This window comes from Hemiscyllium ocellatum, chromosome 5 (assembly GCF_020745735.1).
Source record: "Hemiscyllium ocellatum isolate sHemOce1 chromosome 5, sHemOce1.pat.X.cur, whole genome shotgun sequence".
Classification (NCBI taxonomy): Eukaryota; Metazoa; Chordata; class Chondrichthyes; order Orectolobiformes; family Hemiscylliidae; genus Hemiscyllium; species Hemiscyllium ocellatum.
Genome location: NC_083405.1, coordinates 44,697,634 through 44,712,784, shown reverse-complemented (window position 1 = coordinate 44,712,784; position 15,151 = coordinate 44,697,634). Strand labels below are relative to the sequence as shown.

The following is a 15,151-nucleotide window of genomic DNA, read 5'->3' as shown; positions in this document are numbered from 1 at the left end:
AAATGATTTTGTTCTGGTCTCCTTCAAACAGAGAAAAGCTTTGTGTTTTCTAAGTTAAGAATCAATCTTTGATTATTCTAAATCCAAAAGAAAGTAAACTCAACAAAATAAACAAACTTCATTAACTTTCCACAAAGCTTTTAGTCATCTCTTCTCTGACACATTCTAGCTTAACATCATTGTTCAGAAAAGACGGACCTAGTTAATTATTAAACACATTCACAAAAACAAAATAGACCAACATTAGTATGTCATGAGTGTGAAATCCAAACAGTTTTTTTAATATACATAAAAGTCACCATTTTAACTAAAATGGATCATGAAGAAACAGTAGGCCCAAATGGGACATCTTTGCATTTTAAGATGTAATGAGTAGAGTGTCATTGGGAAATAAACTGGAATCTGAACTATTTACAATCTATATCAATGACTCAGATGAAGGGACGGAATGTATAGCAGCTAACTGTGCTGATGACCCCAAAGAAGAGGTAAAAACAATGACTGCAGATGCTGGAAACCAGATTCTGGATTAGTTATGCTGGAAGAGCACAACAGTTCAGGCAGCAGCCAAGGAGCAGCGAAATCGACGTTTCGGGCAAAAGCCCTTCATCAGGAATAAAGGCAGTGAGCCTGAAACGTGGAGAGATAAGCTAGAGGAGGGTGGGCGTGGGGAGAAAGTAGCATAGAGTACAGTGGGTGAGTGGGGGAGGGGATGAAGGTGATAGGTCAGGGAGGAGAGGGTGGAGTGGATAGGTGGAAAAGGAGATAGGCAGGTAGGACAAGTCCAGACAAGTCGACACACTTCTACAAAGGCACATAAGCACATAAGTGAAAAGGCAAAAGTCTTGGCAATTAGAGAGTACGTTTGTGAAAATGTGAATTGGTCTACTTTTTCTAGGAAGGGTAGGAAAACAACATTTTATTTCAATGGGGAAAATATGGCAGAACATTGCAAAACAGAATGATCTGAATGTGTTTAAGGTCTCAAAATGTTAATATATTCAGAATAGCAAGTGATTAGGAAGGCAAGTCCAATGAGAAATAGAATGTAAAAGTAGGCAACTTTTTGCTATAGTTGTAAGCAATGGCGGTACGGTTTTGATCTCCTTATTTAAGAAAGAATGAAGTTGCATAATGGTATTAAGGTTGAGGGACTTCAATACTTCAGTTGAGTAGAAGGACTGGGCTAAGAGGAAGCTTGAGAAATATTCTAAGCAAAAAGGCTTTTTTTAAATAAAAAGAGATTTAAATAATAACTTTCAGTGGAAGTTTTGGAATAACCCACTTGAAAGTATGGTGGAAGTAGGTTTGATCGTATCATCTCAAGGTGGGTCAGGTGAACATTTATCAGGAAAGAATGTGCATTACTACAGACAGCGAGCATGCGATAGAGAGAAGAGAGAGGGAGAGAGGGAGAGATGGTAAATCTGAGTAATGAAAGAATGAGTGCTCACACTGACCTTTTCACAAACTAAAATGAGCTAAATATCATCTTTGTCTTTTGACTATTATATCATGACAAAGATTACAATTTGAACAGAAACTCTGTTGCTTATCTCCTGTACCAAGCATTGGTTCTGATGAAAGATCATGGACTTGAAAATAACTCTCTCTCCACTGATGCTGCATGACCTGCTCAGCATTTCCAGCACTTTGTTTTCAGAAGTTATAAACCTGCCAATATCATAATGTCAGGCATTTTCATGATTCTAAAATTGTTCTGAACATTCTCATATCCAAGCTCCATCTCAGCAATACTCCTAGAGTCATAATCTTATCCTAATATACACTGACAACACATTTCCACAAAAAAAGGTTTTATTTCATCCTGAGTCACCATTCTCAAATCAGATCCGAGTTAAGATAATTAGATTCTGGCCTCTTTCCAGCTCCAAAGGGGAGCCACTAATGTTTAAGAGTAAGTGTCTCTAATACTAAAAGCCTTATGCACCTTACACCCAACAAATACAATGCTATAGGTACAGCATGCAGTGCTGGTACGATTGAGACATGCCAAAATAAGCAAATAAGTCAATAAGCAAAACTGAATCATCATTGCATGGTACATGTGCATGCAACAAATCAAGATATAAGATAGACATTTTATATGATATTCCAAGGACACGTGCAGGGATAATGTGGCATCTACTTTGTTCATCAGGGGCAACTGGCTGTAATGTCCAGCGGCACATTAGATAGCCTGGTTGCGCACTCATCTTCTTTCCATAAGACAATTCCTTCAACTCAGGAATTGGCATCCTGAAACTATTCGTTTTTTTTTTCCTTTTCTTTCTTTTTTATCACCCAAATGGTCCAGTGACAAGCAGTGCTCTTACACTCCTTTTTTTTAAACCCCCGCACTACCACCTAACTGCGGTAGTGCTAATTTTTCCCCAGCATCCATGGTGTGTGTGTGTGTGTGCGCGGTGTGAGACACAGTGAGAGACACAAGGTGCACAAAGCTTTATTCAATTTCCACCATCAGGAAGATAGGAAAACACCCGAGTGGCCAGTGACAAGCAGTGCCCTTCACATCAAAGGGCAGTGCATCTCCTGGTTAGTTTTTTTTAGTGAGACACACAAAGTGTCAATGAAACTATTCTACACGGTCTTCAGTTAGAGTACATTCGGGTGTCAGGAATCCAAACTGTATACAAGGCACTAGTGCTGTCACAAAAAATGTTGTACAGTTGCAGTAATACAGACTGTTATACATCATGCCCCTTAAAATATAAATCAGCATTTTCAGCACATTCTCCCAAAGTCTGCATGGGTTTCTTGCAGGTGCTCCAGTTTTCTCCCTCAGTCCAAAAATGTGCAGACTAGGTGAATTGGTTACGCTAAATTGCTGATAGTCCAGGGATGTGCAAACATTGGTTACAGGAATGGGGGGGTGCTTACATGAGGTGGTCTGGGTGGGATGCTCTCAGGGTAGGTGTGGATTTGAATGGCCTGCTTCGGCACTGTAGGCATTTTATGATTCTATGAAAACTTGAAGGATTTTAAAAAATTGATTAGCAGCCCTTTTAAAAGTTGAGCAAAGTAACTTGAGAAAAGCAAGCCAAACATTTAATACTCAAATTGCAGTCATTTGGTCTCTCCCCAACACTGGTTATTCAAACTGATTATTGCAATGAAATCAATTTTGCTTGTGACTAAATCAGGTTGTTAAAATAATTTTATGTATCACAGAATTAACTCATTTTGTCCTTTTTTTATTACTTGGAAATTTAATCCTGTTCAAAATTAGAGAAGCTGTAGAATATAACAATTTCTACTTTTTAAAAAAAGAGCAAAGTTATCTATGTATCCAAACCTGGAAGGAAAAACATGTCTACGAAAGAAATCCTGAATTCTGTTTTGAAACAGATTATAAAATGTTTGTCATGTCCCTAGCCAAATAAACTAGATCAATATTTTGGATTAGTGGTGCTGGAAGAGCACAGCAGTTCAGGCAGCATCCAAAGTGCAGCGAAATCGACAAAAGCCCTTCATCAGTAATAAAGGCAGTGAGCCTGAAGTGTGGAGAGATAAGCTAGAGGAGGGTGGGGGTGGGGAGAAAGTAACAGAGTACAATGGGTGAGTGGGGGAGGGATGAAGGTGATAGGTCAGGGAGGAGAGGGTGGAGTGGATAGGTGGAAAAGGAGACAGGTAGGTAGGGCAAGTCCAGACAAGTCATGGGGACAGTGCTGAGCTGGAAGTTAGGAACTAAGATGAGGTGGGGGTAGAGGAAAGGAGGAAACTGTTGAAGTCCACATTGATGCCCTTGGGTTGAAGTGTTCCGAGGCAGAAGATGAGGCGTTCTTCCTCCAGGCGTCTGGTGGTGAGGCAACAGCGGTGAAGGTGGCCCAGGACCTCCATGTCATCGGCAGAGTGGGAGGAGGAGTTGAAATGTTGGGCTATGGGGCGGTGTGGTTGATTGGTGCGGGTGTCCTGGAGATATTCCCTAAAGCGCGCTGCTAGGAGGCACCCGGTCTCCCCAATGTAGAGGAGACCGCATCGGGAGCAACGGATACAATAAATAATAGTGGTGGATGTGCAGGTAAAACTTTGATGGATGTGGAAGGCTCCTTTAGGGCCTTGGATGGAGGTGAGGGAGGAGGTGTGGGCACAGGTTTTACAGTTCCTGCGGTGGCAGGGCAAAGTACCAGGATGGGAAGGTGGGTTGTAGGGGGGGCGTGGACCTGACCAGGTAGTCACGGAGGGAACGGTCTTTGCGGAAGGCGGAAAGGGGTGGGGAGGGAAATACATCCCTGATGGTGGGATCTTTTTGGAGGTGGCGGATGATTTGGTTTATGCGTTGAATGCAACTGAGTTGAATGTAAGAATAAATGTGGACTTCAACAGTTTCCTCATTTCCCCTTCCCCGACCTCATCCTAGTTCCCAACTTCCAGCTCAGCACTGTCCCCATGACTTGTCTGGACTTGCCCTACCTACCTGTCTCCTTTTCCACCTATCCACTCCACCCTCTCCTCCCTGACCTATCACCTTCATCCCCTCCCCCATTGTACTCTATGCTACTTTCTCCCACCCCCACCCTCCTCTAGCTTATCTCTCCACGCTTCAGGCTCACTGCCTTTATTCCTGATGAAGGGCTTTTGCCCGAAACGTCGATTTCGCTGCACTTTGGATGCTGCCTGAACTGCTGTGCTCTTCCAGCACCACTAATCGAGAATCTGGTTTCCAGCATTTGCAGGCATTGTTTTTACCTCCAAACTAGATCAATAACCTAGTTGGCTTGTCCAAAACACAGCTGACGGGAGGTAAAGTGGCTCGCAGAAACGGTGCATCCTGATGGAGAGGGAGAGACCATGCAGAGATACTCCATTTACCCAGAGGGTAGAGATTTGGGTGGTTTGTACTTATGCAAGCAGCCAAGTGAATCAGACGGACAGCGCGCACGTAAACACATATAGTCTCCTATAATGCCATAACTGCATTCCAGCAAAACCTCACGTAATATAAAGAATGGGACCTATAGGAAAAGTGCGGTTAGGAGCAGACCCGCAAAAGAAAAATCACTCATGATCACTCGATAATCACCCAAAAGTCTAACACAAAATATAGCACAAAGACGGAAATCATATTTATTAATGAAACAAAAATAACTTTGACAGTTATTAAATATCAAATAACTTTGATATTTAAAAACATGCAAGAAAGCTGCTCTCTGAGAATTACCTCTCCTGCAAAGCTGCACGATATCACGACAGAGCATGAGCAGAGCAACACAAAGACACTGAAATGGCGCATGCGCGAAACAGCATGAAGCTGAGCATCAGCATCACATGTGCAGAATGGCACCTGCACTTTGTACGGATATCGGTGCATGCGTAGAATGGCATGCAGATTTCAACGCAGACATTAGTGCATTCACAAAACTAAGTGCCAAATTGTTCCACAATGGAATTGCGCTATTGAGAACAGAGGTAAGCAATCTGAAAATACGGTTCCTATTTCCTGTGACATTACAGACAAATAGCACTGCCGGGATGTGCGTTATCCAAGAAATAATTGTGTAACCCAATCCCCTTCTCCTGTATCATCGATCCACAAAGCAGGCTCCAAGAGGCAGAAAATCTAGATTGAAAAGCAAACTACTTTCCAAGCCTACACTCAAGAATGCATCGAACATAGTTCAGAGTGCGCAACAGAGATGAAGGGAAGGTCTGTAGACATAGCTAGCAGTGTTCCCTGGTAATCAGGGCTGGAGTCTCATCTTTGCTTTAGTTTTGCAACTTAATTGAAAATGCAAGGAAGGTTTTAGGTAGCTCTGGTATTTTCCTCTTAAACTGTATCTTTATGGAGTAATCATTTATTTTTAATCAGAAGTTCAACTCATTGCTTTGACTCTTTTTAAGTTCAAGTTAGTTATGCTTTTTCTTCATATCTCAACTTTTACTTTGAAATTCACCTTCAATGTTGTACCAAATTGTTGATCATTCCAGACCACTCATTGGCTCCTTGAGTGAGGAAAAAAAATTAAATGTGACCCCTCCCTCAATAAGGACAACTATGAATACAACCTAAAATTCCACCAATGCAATTTGAAAACTTGAATTCAGTTTACCATCTGAAAGCATTTTTTTAAAAAATCACAACACCAGATTACAATCCAACAGGTTTATTTGGAAGTACTAGTTTTCAGAGCACTGCTCCTTCACTAGTTAGCTAGTGGGGCTAGATCACAGGACACCGAATTTATAGTAAAAGATCAAAGTGTCATACAACTGATGCGATAAATTTTACAAACCTAGAATGCTGTTAAGTGTTTCATCTTTTAGAATGAGTTGCTTGTTTTGATTCATTAATACGCAAATCCTAGAACCTTTTCAAGTCATGTTCCTGAGATAACTTAAAGGTGACATCTCAACTTAGACAATGCCTTGAATGTATGAGGTTAGAGTCTGTTCAACCACTAATGCAGAATCTGTTCAACCTTGAGTCAGACCAGTTCTATTTCCAAGGTAGGTATTTATAAAATGTCACATGGACTGACTGCCTACAGATTCTGTACTCTTTGAACAAAACAGCATCTATCTGCAACTACACATCATGTAGGTGGTGTGGTTCTGTTGCCTCGCTTGCTTGGCAGTGTCTCGTAAAAGTACTGTTGTACTTGAGTGCAAGCTGAAAATATGGACTTCATCTCGATTTCAAGGTTATGGCGCCTGCTGTAGATTAGACTCAGTTTAGATTAGATTCCCTACAGTGTGGAAACAGGCCCTTCAGCCCAACAAGTCCACACCGACCCTCCGAAGAGTAACCCACCCAGACCTATTTTCCTCTGACTAATGCACCTAACACTATGGGCAATTTAGAATGGCCAAATCACCTGACCTGCACATCTTCAGGTGCTCCGGTTTCCTCCCACAGTCCAGAGGAAACCCACGCAGACATGGGGAGAATGTGCAAACTCCACACAGACAGTTGCCCAAGGCTGGAATCAAACATGGGTCCCTGACGCTGTGAGGCTGCAGTGCTAACCACTGAGCTGTGCCGCTCTGGTAGAGTTGGTGTATGAAATAACTGAAGAGTTTGCAAGAGGTGTGATAGTATAGTCTCTGCTGTAGGTCAACTTGAGTGGGTCCGTGGTCCATAGTCCATTTGGGATCCTTTCCACTTTCTTGCATTTCTGCAGAAACTTGATGTATGTGTAAATGTGTGTGATCTTCTTGGAGATACTCTCCACTTTGAGCTGTCAGTTGGTAGTGTTGATAGCCATGATGTGGAGGTGCCAGTGTTGGACTGAGGTGGTCAAAGCTACGTGGACATTAGCTACCTGACAAAAAAATGCGGCACTCTGAAAGCTTGTACTTCCAAATAAACTCTTGGACTATCATCTGTTGTGTGATTTTTTTTAAACTCTGTCCACCCCCTTCCAACACCTGCACCTCCACATCATCTGAAATCTGACAGTAAATTAAAGACCAGAAGTAATCATGAAACTGCTGGATTATCATTTCAAAAAGTATAAAATGGTTGACATCAGTTGACTTTATCCAATCTATCCTAAACATGTCTCTTGACCTATATAGTGGCAAACCCTTAATTGCCCTATAAACAGTTCATTTTTTGAAGTACTTTGATACTATAGCAGCTTGCTCAGTATTTCAAAGTAACAGTCCGTGGGCGGCACGGTGGTTAGCACTGCTGCCTCACAGCGCCTAAGACCTGGGTTCAATTCTCGACTCAGGCGACTGACTGTGTGGAGTTTGCATGTTCTCCCCGTGTCTGCGTGGGTTTCCTCCGGGTGCTCCGGTTTCCTCCCACAGTCCAAAGATGTGCAGGTCAGGTGAATTGGCCATGCTAAATTGCCCGTAGTGTTAGGTAAGGGGTAAATGTAGGGGTATGGGTGGGTTGCGCTTCGGCGGGTCGGTGTGGACTTGTTGGGCCGAAGGGCCTGTTTCCACACTGTAAGTAATCTAATCACTAATGTCTCAACATCAACTACCAATTAACATAAACATTGGCCATCCTTGCGAAAGAAACATTCAAAAATTGAAATTAACAAATTACATTTCCATCTCTAAACAGTTGAATAGGTTCTCACTTTTCCTTCAAATTTCAGAACTATATGTAAAGTTATCAACTCCACCCTGGAGGACAATCCATAATAAAACCTTGTGACTTAATAAAAATGAATACAATACATGTAAGCATTGTAAATCAGTTCACATGATCCTTTGTCAGCATGAACGGATCATATTATGCAGACATTTCCACTAATGAAAGCAAAATTAAATTACTGTAGCTTAATTTCCAGCAGCTGAAATAAACAAATATTGAATTAAGTTACATTGAGTCGACAGTACAGAAGTAGACTTCTCTCCCATATGGTCTATGCTGATGGTTAGCTCCATCAGAAGCTGCTCCCTTCAACCAGACACACTGTAAAAACAGGAGAACGATGTGGGGTAATTTTCCCCTTTTTCTCATCCTTCAGCTGACTGCAGTAAGATGTATTTTTTGACATGTAGTGTTTTAATCCCCTCAAGCGCTGTGACTTTTAAAAATAGATACAGCAGTTGGCTTTCTTCTAAGTTTAATTTGGAAGAAAGGCTAAACATTTATCTGTACAATAGCATGAATTTAATTGCAACCAAAATTCATTTTTACAGCCTCCATTAGGTCACTCTTCAGCTTTATCTTTATCCTGACTCTTATATCTTTCCCAATTTGTTGCGACCTGTCAGTTCTGGTGTTATCTTGTAACTATTTATTTGCACCTTTGCCAAGGTCTCCATATCCTTGCATTGAGATGGAATCATAAATTGATACATTATATAAAAGGATGCCATTTAGACTGCACCAGCTTTTAAGAGCAATTTTTAATTTAGACTTATGCTCCTGCTCTTTTCCATTGCCCTGTAATTTCATTTCAAATATTTATCCAATCTTCTTCTGAAAGATACTTGTCAGTCTCTGCGCTCTTGAAGTCTGCTGTAATTATACTTGGTTTTAGTTGCAAACTTTGATATTATGCCCTGCATTTCCAAGTCCAAGTTATTAATATATATTAAAAAGAGCACTAGTCTTATCCACACACAACATCATTGGAAATTTTCTTTCAAAATTTCAACAATAGCTTATGAAAAGGGTGGAATGCAAAGACTAGGAGTTCATCAACTGAACACCAAGACTTCTCACAACATTCAGAGTTTAGTCTAATCAAAGTTTTGTAGTGGTTTACTATGACATAGTAACTTTTCAATTCTAACATCTAGAAATAGATCTTTTCTAAGAAACATTTACCAATATTATTGTTTTTAGGATTAAAACAAAATTGACAAGCAATTTATGATCATAAATACTGTTCAAATATAAACTAAGTAATTGTCTGTTAAGGTAGCTAATTAAACAAAAGCAAGAACAGCAATCCCTTAATTTCTATCATGGTCCTAGTGTGAGAGGGGGTTAAAACTAAACAGTGGAGTTAGATGTGCTTTCATAAAATTAACAACGATCCAAGATCTTGTACAAACTGCCTATTTGCTGCATTAACACACAATGAGGTACAAATTTGGCATACAATTTTCTAAGAAATACATGGTAGTTCAAGAGTGGGTTCTTGAACTACCATGTAGTCCCACCTGCTCCAGAGGCATATCATAACATGTCTGAACAGGTTGGTTAGACAATAAGCACATTGCCATTCAATGTAAACCAGAACAGGGATGGAGGCTTAACAAGCTTTTGAAAAATTTTCCAAGAGGTAAAGGACAACTTTAGAAGACTGTCTTACTGACTGCTAATAAAAACAGTTGAATAAGTTGAGAATTATTGCAAACTGAAAAATCACAAACTTTCAGTGCTGATCAATAAGAAGAGGCTATGTTTTCTGAAATTAAAATGAAAGTTCAAAAGTTAAACTTGCTTGTTCTATGTTACACTTTGGACTGTGCCACATGTACACTCTAAACTGCCCCTCGTTAGTGTTGGAATAACTTTTTTGGGTTAAGCATCGGCAATGAATCATATTACTATGATGTAAGTAAACAAAGTAGCTATACTACATTGAGATTTGGGTCGTCCTTAAAGCCTTTCAAGTATAACAAAACCCAACAGAAAATTATATTGTATTATGAACCCAAATTGACTCCTGGTCACAAGTTTATTTATACAAATCATTTTACTTGGAATGATTGCCTAGCCAAACAAATTAAATCTGTAAGCATTTCTTATACTTTGAAACAGATTATGTGGCATGGTGGCTCAGTGGTTAGCACTGCTACCTGACAGAGCTAAGGACCCACGTTCAATTCCAGTTTGCACGTTCTTCCAGTGTCTGCGTGAGATTACTCTGGGTGTCCTAGTTTATTCTCATCGTCCAAAGATGCGCAGGTTACAAAGATGTCTTGGGATGTGTAGGATAAGGTAGGGGTTTGGGTCAGGGTGGTATACTCTTCAGATGGTCGGTGTGGACTCAACCGACCACACTGTAGAGATTCTCTGATTATGCCAAAATTTAATTTCATAAAAGTATAATCTATTACTAAACACAATGTACTGTTTGAAGTGGAGAACTTTTCTAGGCTGCAAAGGATCCCACAAAACGTGTCCAAAAGCAATGGTAATTAAATTAATCCATAAAAGAGTGCATAATAAAATGAGGAAATGATTCTTTCCCTAAAAAGCTGGAGATCTTCTTTGAAATGAAATCCTATAACTCCAAAAGCATACACGATCTTTTTATTAAACAAAAACCTGACCAGCTTAATTAAAGCTGATTTATTAAGCACATAACTGTGCCAAAATTATTCAACTATGATACAAAGCAATGCTCAGTCTTCACATTTTTATAAAGAGATGCCAAAGCGGTGCAGCAGTAACGCCCTTACATCTAGATCAGGAAACCTGTGTTCAGGTTCCATCTGGTCCAAAGTTGTGTCATAATATCTCTGAACAGGTCCATTTGGCCTATACCAGTGTTTCGAGTCCTCTTATGATATAGTGGTGGAGCCCCTACCCCTGCATCAGGAGACCCGGGTTGAAGTCCCTTCTGTTCCAGAGGCATGTAAGAATATCTCTGAACAGATAGATTACAAAAGTTTAGCAATTCAGCAGTGGTAATGCCATTGAAAGTCAAGAGAAAACACTTAGTTTTGCTTCTAGTTTAGCATAGCCATTACGTGACAGTTAGAGGCAAGTAACAGCAACACCACCGATCAAAGCCTGGATGCTGTCTAGGTGTTACTGTGCATGGAGCGGAGCTGCTGAATCACAAATTGCATTGAAACTTATGTAATCATCAGCAAGTCTCCCAGTTGTTATTATGATGGAAGGAGTGTCACTGATGAAGCATACAGAGGTTAGGCCAAGGCCAATACCCTGTCAAACTCCTGCAGTGATGTCTGGGACTGAGAGGAGTAATCTTCAACGAACATATCCATCGTCCAATGGCTGTGAATCCAAACAGTAGGGAGAGTCAATTTCTATCTCATGAGAATTCCCAGATGCCAGACTCAATTGAACACTGCTACAAGAGCAAAGGCAGTCACCATCATTTCACCTCTGCTGTTCAGTGCCTTGGCTTATTTTTCAACTAAAGGTTGTAACAAGGTCAGGAACCAAATAGTCCAAGTAAAACCCACATGGGATGTGTAGGCTAGGTGCGTTGGTTAGGGGAAATATAGAGTGGTAGGGGAATGGGTCTGGGTGGGATATTCTTTGGAGGGTCAGTCTGGACTTGTTGGGCCAAATGACCTGTTTCTTAGTTTGGCCTGAATCCAAAATAAATAATGAATAGGTTATCACTCAGCAAGTGACAATGATGCTTTCCGTCATTGTGCTGATGAAGAGGACTGGGAAAAGGTGGTAACTAGCCAGGTTGGATTTGTCTTGCTTTTTTTGTGCAGGACAAACCTGGCTAATATTCTATATTGTCAGGAAGATGCCAGTGTTGTAGCTATACTGCAAACGTTTGGCTATGGGTGGAATTCGTTCTGGGACACGAGTCTTCGATGCTATTGCTGGAATGTTGTCAGAACTCAATCTTTAGAATGTCCAGTGCCTTCAGCCATTTCTCGAGAAGATAGTGATATACTGTTAATGTCGCTGGTCTAATAATCCAAAAACCAAGATACAGTGACAAGGGATTAAATCCCACCACGGCAGCTAGTTGAATTAAAATTCAAACAAATCTGAAATATAAAGCTAGTCTAAGTAAGGTCAACCACTAAACTATAATTGACTGTGATAACATAAATTTGGTTCACGAATCTACTAAATTTAAAGAAGAAAATTTATCATACTTAGTTGGTTTGGCATGCATATGACTCCACACATAGGTTTTTAACTGCCCTCTAAAATTGTTGACCAAGCCATTCAGTTTAAAGGCAATCATGAATGGCTAACAAATGCTGACTTTTGTTATCATTGTAATGAAACAATAAAAAAACAAAATTTCTAGATGTCACTCTGACAAATCAAATTGGTTGAAGACTGACGTGTAATTCTGGGAGCTCAGGAAGAAGAGAGATGCAATTGGATCAGTGTTCTCTTTTGAACTCATGTGCTAGGGCTCTGTCATCAATAAGGATGGGGTTATTGTGAAGACTTCCGTTATCTGTTGAAATATTCACCATCATTTATAACCAGATGTGACAGAACTGGAGAGCTTAAATCTGATGTACTGATTGTGGGATTGCTCAGTTCTGTACAGTGCAAGTGACTTCCACTGTTTGGTATGCAAGAAGTGCAATGTGGCAGCTTCACCACACTGACACCTTATTTTTATGCTTCTACTGCTGCGACATATGGATGTTTCTGTGATTCGCAGACTGGCCTTTCTTATTTTTGTTGTTTCCTTTACAACCTGCCACAGGTGCATTCCAAAAGTTATCTCCTTTTGACAGGTCTCCTAATTTTGGCATAAAAGCTACTGCACAACAGGAAATCATTAGGGCAACAGGGTTAATTTTCCATTTTCATTTCCAGTGCTTAGGTCAATACAGAATAGTCTGCACTACTTCAGAAGGTATAGCGGTTTGATACAACTGTGTGGCTATCAGGACCATACGAGAAGAATTAGTTAGTCAGTCAGTCAGTCACATTTTGGTGGATTTGGAGTCAATGCAAGCCAGACCAAACAAAACAGCAGATTTCCCTCACTAAAAAAAAAGTTAGAAAGCCAGATTTATTTTTCAAACAAATTAACAATGGTTACACAATTGTCATTCGACTAAGTTTCAATTCCAGATATCATTGGATTTAAATTTCAATATCTGCTGTGGTGGGATTCAAGCCTGCATTCTTGCATTACTAGTCCAGTGACATTATCACTGCACCACTGCCACTCCTTTTTGTGAGCAGCTACTCTAGTATTTTTATAATATTGAACCAAAGAAACATTTTTACTACCACAGCTAGATTTTAAATCATTGTTAAAATTAAAATTTCTAGCAAGATACTCAATTTGAAAGAAGATTATGCAGCACAGACATAAATGAGTCAAGAATTAAATACTTCCGTGCATCATTTTCGATGAATAGCCACAGACTCAAATAGTTAATACAGCAGACATCCACAAGTAACATCGTTTTTATCTACAGAGATAATAAGAGGATACAATGTTGTAATAAAACATTATACTTACCCACCAAGAAAGCACAGGATATAGAACGCAAAGTAAAATATAGCAAAAGGTCCAAAAGTGACTACAAAAAGAACGACGCCAAGGCCTCCCCATCCCCATATGGAAACACCAGCCTGAAACAATAACAAAAAAAGCATGTGTGAGGAAAGAGAACATAAAGGCATGTCCAACAATATTTGATAAAAACTGGAGTAATTTACAGCATATATAACTCAACAGTAAATTACAATCCAACTGTGGGAAGTAAAACCAATGAACTCAGGCACGAATGTAGACACAAAAAAATAGAGAAAAAAAATGTTCTTAATAATTTGCACCACCTCTGGTTACATGCTCTGGGCCATCATGAAAGGCATGCAAAAGACACGTTAACAATATGAGCTCTTGGGTGGGTGGGGTGGGGGAATTCAATAAATTTCTTGATATTATCATGCAATATGTCAAAGCACTGTATAATTCAATTCAAGTTCAAGATTTAGGTACACTAAATGAATTTCCACAAGTAGCTTACATGACCCATAAACTTTTTTCTGCCTCAAATAGCACAGATGATTTGTAATTACTCTTAAACCAAGACACTGTGCTGGTTTATATTAATTGCCCACCATACATCACTCCCATAAGCAGAATTATACCCAAATGTCTAATTAAAGCCAAACTGTGTTGGACTCATTCTTTGGTATTAGAAAGCACACAAATTAAAAAAAAGTCAGATCCAGTCAGCACCATTACATATAAAAGACCTCAGACTGAAAAAAAATTGAAAAAGAATTTTGAACATTCTTTTCCAAGATTTATTTTGACAATAAGATGCACAAACATTGACTTGGATTCTGCAGTTAGCAGCGAGGTAGCTCACCACAGTCCTTGAGAAAAGTCACCTATAAAAATCCAGCGGTGTGGATTTCATATTTTCTGTGATTAACTTAATTCTAATTTCATCTGAACAGATCTCGGCAAGCAGCATAAATACCCAACATTGAAAAGTCTTCAGACAAAAACCACCAAGTAAAACGATTGGGATATACACATGATTAAGGCAGAATTTAAATTATCATAACTTAAATCTTTATATTTGCCATGATACAGTGATGAAGAAATCCCACCTTTTATAAATATAAAATTAGTTGATCTTATGAATTTAGGTTGCTAAGCAGTAGGGGAAAGCTCTTAGAGTCTGCTCTGCCATTCAATAAAATTATGAATTGATTACTCAACAATCCCACTTACCCTTCTTATCTTCCATCTCATTACTTATCAAGAAACTGCCTTTGATTGCACCACCAGTGGAACAGAGTTCCAAACGCTAAGAAAACAAAATTCTCATTATGGTACCTCTTACACCATTAGCTCCTTCTTTGTGCATTAATATTTTACGTGATACCTTGATAAATGCATTGTGGAAATTCAATTACAGTACATCTACAGAGTCCCCTTAATTATCACCAAATGACACTCCCTCAAAAAAACTCCAATACATTTGTTAAACGTACTGTTCCTTAAAAGCCTCCTTCAAGATCAACTTTAACATCTTCCCTATGACAGACATGCGT

General features: G+C 39.6%; 1 protein-coding gene across 2 annotated transcripts in view; it reads right to left on the bottom strand.

Annotated features, from left to right (window-relative positions):
- The window catches only part of snx13 (sorting nexin 13), a 180,476-nt gene that overhangs the window by 144,502 nt on the left and 20,823 nt on the right, over positions 1–15,151 (bottom strand). For both annotated transcript variants that reach the window (XM_060824730.1, XM_060824731.1), the window contains exon 2: positions 13,599–13,711. In XM_060824730.1, the coding sequence (XP_060680713.1) occupies positions 13,599–13,711 (113 nt within the window). The remainder of the gene's footprint in view (positions 1–13,598; positions 13,712–15,151) is intronic.